This window comes from Anopheles stephensi, chromosome 2 (assembly GCF_013141755.1).
Source record: "Anopheles stephensi strain Indian chromosome 2, UCI_ANSTEP_V1.0, whole genome shotgun sequence".
NCBI lineage: Eukaryota > Metazoa > Arthropoda > Insecta > Diptera > Culicidae > Anopheles > Anopheles stephensi.
The window spans coordinates 41540927-41553215 of NC_050202.1; the positions used below are offsets into that span (position 1 = coordinate 41540927).

Here is a 12289-nt window from a genome sequence, read left to right on the forward strand (position 1 = left end):
ACAAAGAAATTTTTGGTATAAATAAAGCTGTCTTCCCCAACCAGGGAGAGTTGGTTCTGGGTTAAGACTTGATTCATTTCAAGAGCTTTGGGAATCCTCCTACCCAAGGTAAGGCCTCAAAGACTCCAACGAGCCAGTAAGGGATGTTCCCTCTGAATGTCTAGAGTCGCCTGGCCGACTCAATGCCGATGAACTTCGAGTGTCCCCCTACCAAAGGTAAGGCCTTGATGTCTCCAACAATCCAGTAAGGAAGATTCTCATCTAGAATCTTCACGATTGCCTCGACAGTCGATAAAGGGAAGAATTGGTTCGGTCAGCAAGTTGTTGTTCGTCGCTTTCGTCGAAATCCGAATGAACCATGTAAGTACTCAAATCGCATTTGCGTCACTAGTGCGCAAAAGACTGACCGATCCCGCGTATAACATGGCGACCGTTTTTTCATATAACATATAATAAGGTCGTGAGGTGACAACGGCGTCGGACTTCATATGGCAGGATCGGGGTTCAAATCCCATCCGGACCGTTCTCCCGTAGTCAGGACTGACTATCCAATTACGTGGGATCATTAAGTCTAGTGAGCCAGAAATGGCAGGCATGACCCAAGAGGTCGTTAGGTCAAAGAAGAAGCAAAAGACATACTCAGACACACTATTCTCAGGGGTCTTCCTCAAGTCTAGATTTTTAATTCGCTCTCTCAGTAAAGAAGTTGGAAAAAATAAGGCACTTTCTGACTGCTAGCAAAAGCTTTTGTGACTTGTAAAATGAAGAAGTAGTTTTCAATTGTTGATAATTGATCCAAAATAAAGTCGTGCTCAAAAGCATCCGAAAACGCAAAAACAACAAGGCATTTTCTTCTTGGCCCAATGGCCTCCTAGGTCTTAAGGACTTTCTAGACATATTGATGACACGTAGATGAAAAGTAAATCATCACAACGAGGTAACGGTTCGTAGCAGATTTCAACTGCGGTGCTGTCGTGTGAAGACCGGCGCTTCTGTCGTCTCTTAAACCGGTCAGTCCCAAGGCATTAACTATCAATAGTTAGCAATAGGCAATAGCAAATAACTAAACTGCCTTTTAGTTGTTTGAGCTTAATTGAGTCATTCGTAAGGGAAGCACTCTGGAATTATTAGGAAAAAATTGAAATAGTACAATCATGGTATTGCGAAATAAGCGGAAGAACATGGCAATAGAACAATGTGAGATATATCCGAACATTCATTAAAACTTAACCCATTTTTTGGTGATATAAAATTCGTGGAATCTACACATCAAAAATCAAATTTATCTTCTATTCACCAGAACTGCCAAAGTTCTTATTTTCAGACGAGCATTTTTATGCACCATATGCAATGATCAAAATATTATTTTCCATTTGCTTAGAAAACCAAGCCAATAAATAGTAACAATATCGACCCAGTATTCAGCGGTACACGGCTTGTCCTGCCACAAAGTCTTCCGACCATCCAGGACAAGCCGTGTACGGCTGAATAAAATAAAATCTCTGAATCATGCCGGATGTTTTCGTTATATTTTCAAAATATTATTTTTTGCTACCCTGACGCATACAAATGGCACACGAGGAATACAGCCCTTGCTGAGCTGGTGCCAGTGCTTGTGATTTATAAATTATGACAAACAGCTCTTCGGAATTCATTTTTTATCCTCACAGTTTTGCTTTCACTCAGCACCAATAACGATCTGCCCGCCAAGATGCTTTTCACGATGCTTTTTGCTCATGTCCATGCGCAATCATATTACCGCGAATGAAGCAAAAGCAGCCAGCTTCTGCTGTCGGTAACATTTTGCCGTGAATTTCCATTTCCGCTCGACGTTCGCCGGTGAGAAGTTTTGTTGGTGCCGGTGCCTTGGTGAATGTTCCACCAGCATTCGAGACTAAATGATGTATGATTTGTATGTGTGTTTGTGGCACTGTTTTTTTCTTGACTATTTTTTGCCGCTTTTTATCCCTGCCAGCTGTTTTACACCGGCGCATAATAGTAGCGGGATAGTCACCCGGCCTGGTCGGTCGCACAAGCAGGCGCTCGGGGAAAGTTGGGCCGGGTGTTGGGCTGTCATATTGCTGACGGAAAGTTCATTTGTTTGTGCTAGCATGCCGGCAGCATGTTGCTTCCAGCATTCACTTTGGCTATGTTTAATGCTCGATAGCAGTGCTCCATTGCTCTATCTATTTGCTAGCAGCAACACACCGTGACTCACAGCTCCACGGAAAGGGAGCAAAACAGCGAAAAACCCCGAACGGCTGTGGAAAAACAACCAGCCATCGGGATAAACGTGAGTAAAAAGTCAAACGAAAAATTGCCAACAAATAAACACGTCTACCGTCTGTTCGGTGCTGCGGTTTATCTCTGTCAATTGTGTTTGCCGTTATTTTCACATTTGCGCTATCTGCGCGGCTGAAGGGGCTCTGAACATCCTAGCCGCAGATCGCAGACCAGAAAATGGAGTGTTTGTATGCGTCGCGACTTTTTCCGGTTTATTCTTCTGAGAGTTATTTGTTTGTTGGAAATTTCATTCTTTGCGCTATTTTTCCGGACCGCTCAACAGTGCAGGGGGCGGACGCCCGGGAGGATTTGTTTGTGTGTGTGTGTGTGTGTGTGTGTGTTTTTTGCTTGAGAAATGACAAAGTCAATAGAGCTATAAAACAACAACAGCGCCAGCGGAATCACCATGGTTCGTACCACCGGAGGCGATGAATAAACCCGTTAAACCGATTATAAATTAAGCCGCAATCTGATGGTTGATGGCGAGGTGAAGATAAAATCACTGCTAATTGGAAATGTACATCAACGGAAATGAAAAGCTGAACGAGCGCTTACCTTAAAAATATTCCAGTATAAAAAGACCATTATGATACACGGGATATAAAAGCTAGTTAGGGACGAGTACACTATAAAATCGGTATTGTAGAACACGCAGAGGTCGGGCGATCGGTCCTGCGTGTTGTTCAGTCCCAGCACTATCGGTGATCCGATCGCGGCCGATATTGCCCACACGAGCAGGATCGTCAGACACACCCGGCGGCTGTTTTTATGCTTCGCGTACTTGATTGGTTGTGTTACCGCGATGTATCTGGAATGAGCAGAGAAAAGATAGATTCACCGTGTTAATAATTGTGACACTAGATGCAGGACATTCGGAGGATTAATTCGAAGTATAGAGCTACTGAAAGCGCTTTGATACTTTTTAAAACCGCTTCTCTCAAAAATGGTTGAATGAAACCCCTTTGTAAAGAGTGCCGAAAAACCATTGCTAGTTATGATTCTCTCCATGAGCTGTTTAATGCCACTACATCATCCAATAGACCGAGCACTCAAAATAATTTGGCTTAATTAAAAAAATACATTGCTACATACATCCAAATTGCTTTAAAGTTATTGCAGATGATTATCTGTTCCGAATCATAAACCCTTTTACGTCTGATCAGAATCGAGCCACTTTAAGGACGTCAGTGTCCATGAAGAAAGTTCCTGGCACTTTCAATATGGAACAGTATCATCCATCTATAATACTAAGAAAAAGGGTCATGAGCTTATAATTAAAAAAATGGATGGAATTGGCTTGTGGGGCTAAACAGATATCTTTTTAAAACGTCTAGCCTTATCTATCATCAACATTTGAGTTGCTGTTCTATTTCTGGCTAGTAGCACTCACTTAGTCTGAATAGACACGGATGCACTGTATATTCGAGGAATCAAACAACAGAGAACCTAGTACAGCTCTAAACTGTGAACATTGTACTCCTCCTGATGCACGTATTTCAAAGGATGAGTAACGAATCAGATGGTTTTGTTAATCATCAAACTAGTTGCAAAACCAGTACTAGTTGAGAGCCATAAAACTCGCATTACGAATTTTCTACCTGCACTGAATTATCCGTTGCCCAAACGCAAATATGCTCAGTACTTTAAAGGAATTTATAATGCTTTTCCTTGGAATGTGGCCACAAATCGTACTCTATCGGGTTTCCGGGGATCCTGCGCGAGCTGTACAAAGAAACGTTTTGTGCGTGAAATTCTCAATGTAAATTTGCCTTCATCAATGAACCGTATTTCTTGGAAAATTATAAATACCTGTCGGAACAATTGTAATTCCAATATTTTTTATAGGAACAAAACTCTAAAGAATATCCAGCACAGACCCGTATCGCGTCATCTGCAACGTTCCACAGAACTCCCTGTGCAATTTCTCATCATCGATCTGGGGCAGGTTCTATTTCAATAATTGAATTCATTTCATTCAATTTACCTCACAATCGCTCGGGAAAGATGAAACTGTCCTACCGCTCTAATACGCCACACGTGTAACATTATGTTGTTTCGCCCGGTCTTGTGCTGATCAACGCATCAACGCTGTCAGATGGCTCGGTTTGTTGTAAAAGTACGGTTACACATCTTCAAACACCCAATATTGATTGCCACATTCCACAGAAATCGTGCATCATGGTTATCGAAATGAAATATTGTTCACCAATTGTGCCACGTGAGGCTGGCTTTAGGCAGTTCTATAACTACGAAACCCATTATATCGACCGTCTGACCATAGATAAACAAAAGATGTTTCCCGCTGGCGATGGGCCAGCATCGGTTCGCAGCCATATTCCTCCGAGAATGGGAGTGTCATTCTATTTCCTTCAGACACAATGCCCATGAATGATGAAACGGAATGAAGCATGTACATTCTCAATATTTGCTCATGATTCGATGAAGGTGAACCCACACTTTGCCGCAGTTGTGTGCTCTGCGGTACGAGCTCGAACGGTTGACAAATTGGCTTCGAAAGCGACGAAGCCTTCGAGCACCCGGATGCTTGCGATACAATGATGATTGGAATTCTATTTTCTCCAGACATTATCAACGAATGGCTGTGAAACCGCTGCCTAAAGTGGAAGGCAAAGAAGCTACGGACGCACTTTTGGGTCCTACGGTCCTACAGATTAGCATAAGCAGAGGTATAATCCTTTTTCCTGGATAAAAGACAACGACTCGAGCCAACGCCAGGTCGTATGATACGTTCCCTCAAAAGCGATCGGCAAACACTAGACACTGTGGCCGAAATGTGTAGGCCGGCTTTGGAAGTGTTCAGGTGGGCGCTCTGTTTCATCGCCCAGTCTGTCCCCGACTCAAGGAGGAATCGGTTTTCGTTGAAAGCCGGCTTCAGAGTGGTTTTTGAAAATTGCTCACAACCGCTAGGCTTCCGTAAAATTGTGGTGCATCCAACGGCACCCGATGCCTTCCAGCGCCTTTCGGAACGGATTTGTGTGGGAAGTTCGGTTTGTTTGTCACCATGCCACAGACACTATCGGCTCGAAAGGTGAACGGATCGTGATCCTTCGAGTGTGTATTTTTTTGTGTGAAGCCACTCATTCATTCAAGCCACATTTTCATGCAAGGTGTTCGATCCGGGCTCTCCGAAGGGGTGCTTTGTTAAGCTGCCGTGTATACGCAGTCATCAATCACCTGCCGGAAAAGTTGTAATTCCTTGCAGAGAGAAGCAACAAAACACGCACAGACTATACTGGTAGGTATCGCTGGGACGGGACCGGCAGAGGTTCCGTGCTCGGGGTCGGTGGGTTTTTAATCAAGTTGACCGATTGATTTATTTAGCTGGCCTGGTCTGCAGGTCCAGGATCCGTCAATTTTGGCATCATGGAAGGAACTGCGTGAAAACTTGATGAAGATAGTATATATCGGACAAAAAAAGGGTATTTGCCGTTTAGTTTTTGAATTCAGTTATTTGATAAGGTGCGTGTGTCAGGTCTACTGAGCACAGGTTTAACGTTTTAATTTGATCAAAGAAATTCATATGGGATGCAATCGGATCAACCGTTTAAAGGTGCCAAATTGTATTTTTAATATTGTTCGATAACAGCATAGTATGTCAATTGTTAAGCAAATGCGAAATTATTTTAAATATGTTAATAAATAGTTGCTGTAAAAATACATAAATCAGTTAAACATACAATCACGCTCCACTCCCATGCAATCTTTGGTTGATATGAGATTATCAACTGTTTTGCAAAAAATAGGCTTCAATGCTGATGTATCCATCATATCAGAAGACTGTAGACATCAATCATATATAAAAAATATGCTTCTGAGATGATGTTCCGGTTTTGTTTTGTTATTCCCAAGCATAATGTAGCATTATGTAAGCGTTCCTCCAACTAATATCTGCATTCTTTATGCAGATTTTCTCACATTACACGTTTCTGTGCGCTTTTGAGTTTTATAGTTGGTTTGGAGCTTTTCTTCTGTAGGAAATAGCTTCAAGTCAATGTGTATTGTGCTCTATTTGTAACATAATTTTCCTCTTTTCACATTCTACGATTTATTTTCCTAGCATAGGACCTGCCTTAGTCAGTCAGTCAGGTCAGTCCAGCTCAGTAAATAATGAACTCGTTATGCAATATGCATAGAGTTTAACGTATAATATATTGAATCATAACAATTCATTCATAGGATGTAGGCCATAATTGTAAGAAATTATTTTATTCCTGTTTTCATACGCTTCGAATGTTTTGAGTGTTTGCTCAACACTCTACAGGATACGTCAGAAAAAATGCGACTCTGATTAACAATCAAATAGTGCGTCTACATCAGTTCATAATAACCTTATTTTAGCAACTGACCAGTTTATGTATCGCTTATTGTGTGAAGAAATATTGCACGCTACAAACATAATTAGGTATTTGCTAATCGCCTAGAACTCGGCTCAGAAAATCGCTTCTTTTCGGACTTTTTTTGCAATAATGGGCCTTGCTCGCTTCCAAGTCAGCCAAGAACCACTCTTGTACAAATATCATAGTGTACATCAGTATTTTCCGCAATCAAGGATTGCCCTTGGTGAAGAACTGTACATTGTTTCTTTTTCACATCATTACCATCTGCAGTTAAAGTTAATGGTATAAAAATGAACATTGTTCAACTTCTTCAGAAAAAATTGTCCAGTCAATACTGGCTTTCCGATGTCGCTTTTGTCACCAGACAGTACCAACAACACACTAGCATCGATAAGCCAAAATCAAATTCTTTGTCCTATCTATACGATCACCGGATCTTCTTAACGTCATCAAAAATTGTATCGTTCTTTTGAACGATAGTTGCAGATAGACTATTGCTAGTCCCCTTTTAATATGCGCAGAACAGAGAATAAAACTAGGAAAACGTGATTCTTCCGTAAAAGTAAACACATCATATTCAACAACGACACTACAAAAAACACCCCCAGCCAGATGCCCCGTGCCGTGTGCATGCTGGCTGGACGAAGTTGGATGCAACGCTTTAAGGCCTGCAGTGCTACAACTGCAGGAAAGGGACATAAACAATGGGTGGCTGTGTTGGCAAGCTTAATTTAAAAGTTCATTTCCATCTGTTCTCTCGCGAGTTTCGGTACTCGCCAGAAGCATGGACATGGTGGTGGTAGGGAACGCGTTTATGTTTTGCATCTGACAGCCTCTGCTCAAAGTTTCAGTGTTGCTGTTGCTTCTACGACTAAAATAAATTCCAAGCGAATGCGAAAGGAGATAGATTCGGTCCGAAAAAACGAAACACGAAGCAAACAAATAAATGCATGCAACCAACCACGGTGGAGATAAAAATGCAACAAAATTTATCTACAAATAGGACACGCTCTCGCTGTTGCTGTTGCTGCCACGTGCATCCTTAGTTTGCTCGTGTAGCACGATTTTGTTTCAAAATCAGCATAATCTGTAACTTTTACGAGCGAATCCTCCCGTGGCACAGCTGCATCCCATCTCGTCGCTGGTTGGGCTGCAAGCACTCGAATCACTGTAACGCCCTTTTTTGTGGCATTTTTAACTGTGACAATCGCGGCAGTGACGTACATGGAGCAATGGAAGTGACAACGTGGCCGAGTGGAGTGCAGGATTATGCAGCATTGTAGCAATAGCTTTGACAAGTTGTGACATTTTCCTGAATCCATCGAGGGGTTGAGTTTCGGGCCCGGTCTGCACGAGCCATGAACCGGGGGGAATTATTTCAATTAGCCCGATTTATCTCGACTCGACCTCCTCAAGCTATGAACGAAAAACCCCGGGCGGAAAAAATATTATTTCGATCTTTATGTTTCCCCATTTCCACTCGAAGGGGAGTATTTTATGGGCAGTGTCACGGGCTTGTGATCTGCCCGTGTCTGTAACAAACCAGCAAACATAACCACGAATGCGATGCGAAGGTACGGAATGCATTTTTATTTTAACTACAACCTGCCTCCTGTCGAGTGGATTGTGAAAGGTTTTTTTTTTCTTTTGCTGTATGCAATTGCCATTTTGGCTTTATGGCATGTTTTTCACATTTGTTAAACAAACAAAGTGATGCTTTCGATGGCACTTCGTTGGGGATGTTGTGCTTGTTGCAAAACAATTTTGTGGTCAGTGAACCGTACATTTGTTCTGTGACTTGTGGAGTGTAGTGCAGCATTAATTCAACCGTTCTTATCGGTCGTGTGTTAGAGGCAACTACAACCATTTTAGTGTTTGGGGTTATGGGCAGGTAAATGTTTGACGCTGGAAAAATTGGCACTACAAAAAGTGCGCAGGAAGATGTGTATCGGGTAGGGTAAAATGACTGCCTTTACAAGCCAGTTAAGTTTTTTAAAATCCCATCCATACCATTTCTCCGAACGCAGTGCTTGACTAGCCGGGGTAACATTACAGGGTTTCCGAGAAGAACTAACGATGTGCGAGCCATTTCTGGGCAAAGGCTAGGTTGAAGTAAACAACTGCCAGGTAGAACTGGCGATCTGTTGCCCTTTCTGGACTATGGCCAATTTGAACTAGACACAGGCTAGGTTGAAGTGGACGATGGCCAGGTTGAACTGAAATGTCAAATTTGAAACAATTGCTGAAGCGTTCGCAAACGGTTGGGGTAACGCTTGATTTTAAAAAATATTTAAAAAATGACCGGTAAAACCATATTATTTGTAATAAATTTGTTTAAAGGATATTAATTGAAGAGAACGCTTCAATTGCAACGTAGCTCGTATGTAATTATAAAATTATTGTTTACAGCTCTTTGAGCATGTTTAAATGCTCAAAAATATTTTTTTTGTAATGTTATTTTTGCTTTCCAAGTGCAGTGTAATTGAGCAATATACGCTAAATTTAGGCGAGTTCAAAAAATATAATATCTTGAAGCAAGCCATTGCTAATTCTAAAGCTCAAAGCTCATTAAATAATAATTTTATAATTACATACGAGCTGCGTTGCAATTGAAGCGTTCTCTTCTATTAATATCCTTTAAACAAATTATTACAAATAATATGGTTTTTACCGGTCATTTTTTAAATACTTTTTTAAAATTAAGCGTTACCTCAACCGTTTGCGAACGCTTCAGCAATCGTTTCAAATTTGACATTTCAGTTCAACCTGGCCATCGTCCACTTCAACCTAGCCTGTGTCTAGTTCAACTTGGCCATAGTCCAGAAAGGGCAACAGATCGCCAGTTCTACCTGGCAGTTGTTTACTTCAACCTAGCCTTTGCCCAGAAATGGCTCGCACATCGTTAGTTCTTCTCGGAAACCCTGTAAGTCAAGGAAAATCAGAATGGTACATCAAAACCTTCTGGGGTTGTAGTGCCAAAGAAAAGGATTAAAAATTTCTAGGGATTTTTAATTTCGAATTCGATATCTACAACTTCTTTGATAAACATAGTTTGAGTGTATAAGTATAAAAGGGTAAGAATAACTTCTAAACTTCTGCTATAATTTTTAATTTTGAAATTTAGTATTTTAGGCTGGTGTCATCGCTCGGTCGCATGCGACTAGTCGCACAGGATTTGTATGGGATTTGACAGATGAACTTGCGTGCTGCGTGCTCATTCGGATTATACCTCAATTATTATACCTGCAATTGTAGGATTGAATTTGTATGACATTTTTAAGAATTTCCATGATTGGTTTCCGGGTTGTACGTTGACGAACAATTGCATCGAAGAAAAAAAAAAAAGGTTTTCATACCCTAGGTTTCCATACCTTTTCTTATCAAAGACAAAATTTATGGAGGAGTGATTTAACGGTTCCGTTACAATGGCGATGGAGATTGAACAACTTTAAAAAAAATCCATTCACTAGCACAAAAGCTAATCTATTCATCAAATTTGTCCGTTGATTATTGTGCTTTCAAATATCATTTAACGAGTTTGCAACTGCGTTTTGTAAGAAATAATCATTCAGGATGTCTCAACGATATAAGAATAATGCTGAACAGCAGATTCTTCTATCAAAAACAAGGCAAGTTATCGCTGTTATTTAAAGTTATTTAATGTGATTGCAGCTTTAGGACGTTTAACGCACACTCTTTCATCTGTATTATGTCAATGGAAGTTTAATAATACAAGACACAATTACTGAACCAATTTAATTTTTAATAATTGATCACGTATTGAACAATCGATAAAAGCATTTTTATTACTTGTGAACTTATATCCTGATTTTCCATAAGAAAAGCATTAATCGAACATTATGTATTTTATGGTTTTTAACAAGCCTGCACTTATGCTCGATATGTGACACCACATGACGAACGAATGACAACGATTCGCAACAAAACTGTCCATCTAAACCAATTGCCTTACACGCTAATTTGATGCTGTTCAAATGTAAGTATTATTGCATCCTCACACACACACACGCGCGCTGTAACTACCCAGTGCATCAGTTTCTACGAACAGAACACAACATGATAGCGAATTGCGTTGAGCAGTCATCTGGACGCAAATTAATGGAAATTTTTTACTGCAGCAAAGCAAAAAACATGAAAGTACAATAAAACCCCTTCAATGTGCTACACTCGTGCCTGCGAGTGATCCAACTTGGTTTATGTGTCGCCTCTGGCAGATGAATACCAGCAGCCGTTGGCATGCTGGAAAGCATTCACACCGCTGACCTTTGCTCACAGATGGTGATGTTTGTAGTTGTTTATTTTTCGTTAGCAGAGCTTTTTTTCTTCTGCTGCCGTTGTTTTGGTTTGTTAGTTCCTCGCCAGCAGAAACACCGTCAACGCTGGTGAGCGCAACGCATAGCGCCACTGCTGCAGTGGCCCACCCTGCTTTATGACACCATTTGCATACCTTTATTTGCACCATTAGATTGGTGTGAGTGTGAGCGAGTGCGCTCGTTGCAGCCCTGTTCTAGGGAGGCAACCTGTCGAAGGCCGTGTGAATGAAATTGAATTTCAACCCTCAAGGTCTGGCAAACTCCCGGGAGTGATGCAGCTGATTGGAATCAATTTTTTTTTCGCTTCGACCTCCTCAGCCCAGCGTCGACGGCGTCGACCAATGCAGCAGCGGGATAGTTGTTTTGAGATGAAAACGGCAAATGTTGGCTCAGCTCGGTGGGAATCGCCACCTCATCACTCACAAGCGGAACAAGCAAAAAGGTTAATTAAATACAAACTCACACCCGGGAGTGTTGTGGTTCGGGGTTTTGGAAAACTGCAACAATGCAACAAAAGGGCACAAGCACAGTGGCACAACAACACAGCACTGCAACTGCTGGTGTTAATAGATGAGCGGCACCGCACGGCACCGAAGGAAAGGAACGCCGCAAACCAACATGAGTATTTTTAATGTTAAAACATCCTTGCCCTTTCTACTCGAAGAAAAATGGTCCTGGTTCCGAACGATTTGTACGCAGCGGTTTTGGTGTGCAGCGGACACAGCTTTACCGGAAATTAGCTCATTGATTGCAACATAATGGTGCCCGTTCCCGTTCGTAATGTGATGGAGTGAACGACGCGTCGTATCATGAGGAAATGGCTAGAGTTAAGAACTGCATAATTACATCATGTTCAGGATGACCTATTGACAGTGACACTCGGTGCGCAACGGAGCCCGTAAGGGGTGTAATCGCGTGGCAGGAATTAAAAACATTATTCGATACGCCTTTTTGGTGACGGAAATAATGAGCTTTTTTTTGTTGCCACTGCTTCCGTAACGCACTAACGCTTCGTAACATTGTTTGTGGTTGTGGCAACGGGGCAGAGCGGCTGGATGTAACGTGTTGTAATTTGTGACATAAGCTGTGGTGTTTATTGTCACACCACACCTGATGTTAATCAGATTAAACCAGCCAATGGTGTTAACATACGGTTGGCTTGAGTACTATTATTTTTATTCTTGGGCTTAAAGATTAAATGCAATATCAGTGGTATGTAGAGTTTGGAATTGTGGATGTTCAAGTTCCTTATGTATGTAAAGAATATCAAGTGTGAAGTCTAGCTGGCAGATGTTTTCACAAGCTGTTGACAGC

The 12289-nt window shown here is 41.5% G+C and overlaps 1 protein-coding gene across 3 annotated transcripts in view; it reads right to left on the reverse strand.

Annotated features, from left to right (window-relative positions):
- The window catches only part of LOC118506342 (dopamine D2-like receptor), a 169166-nt gene that overhangs the window by 36669 nt on the left and 120208 nt on the right, over positions 1–12289 (reverse strand). For all 3 annotated transcript variants that reach the window (XM_036043327.1, XM_036043326.1, XM_036043325.1), the window contains exon 5: positions 2839–3091. In XM_036043327.1, coding sequence (XP_035899220.1) covers positions 2839–3091 — 253 coding nt within the window. The remainder of the gene's footprint in view (positions 1–2838; positions 3092–12289) is intronic.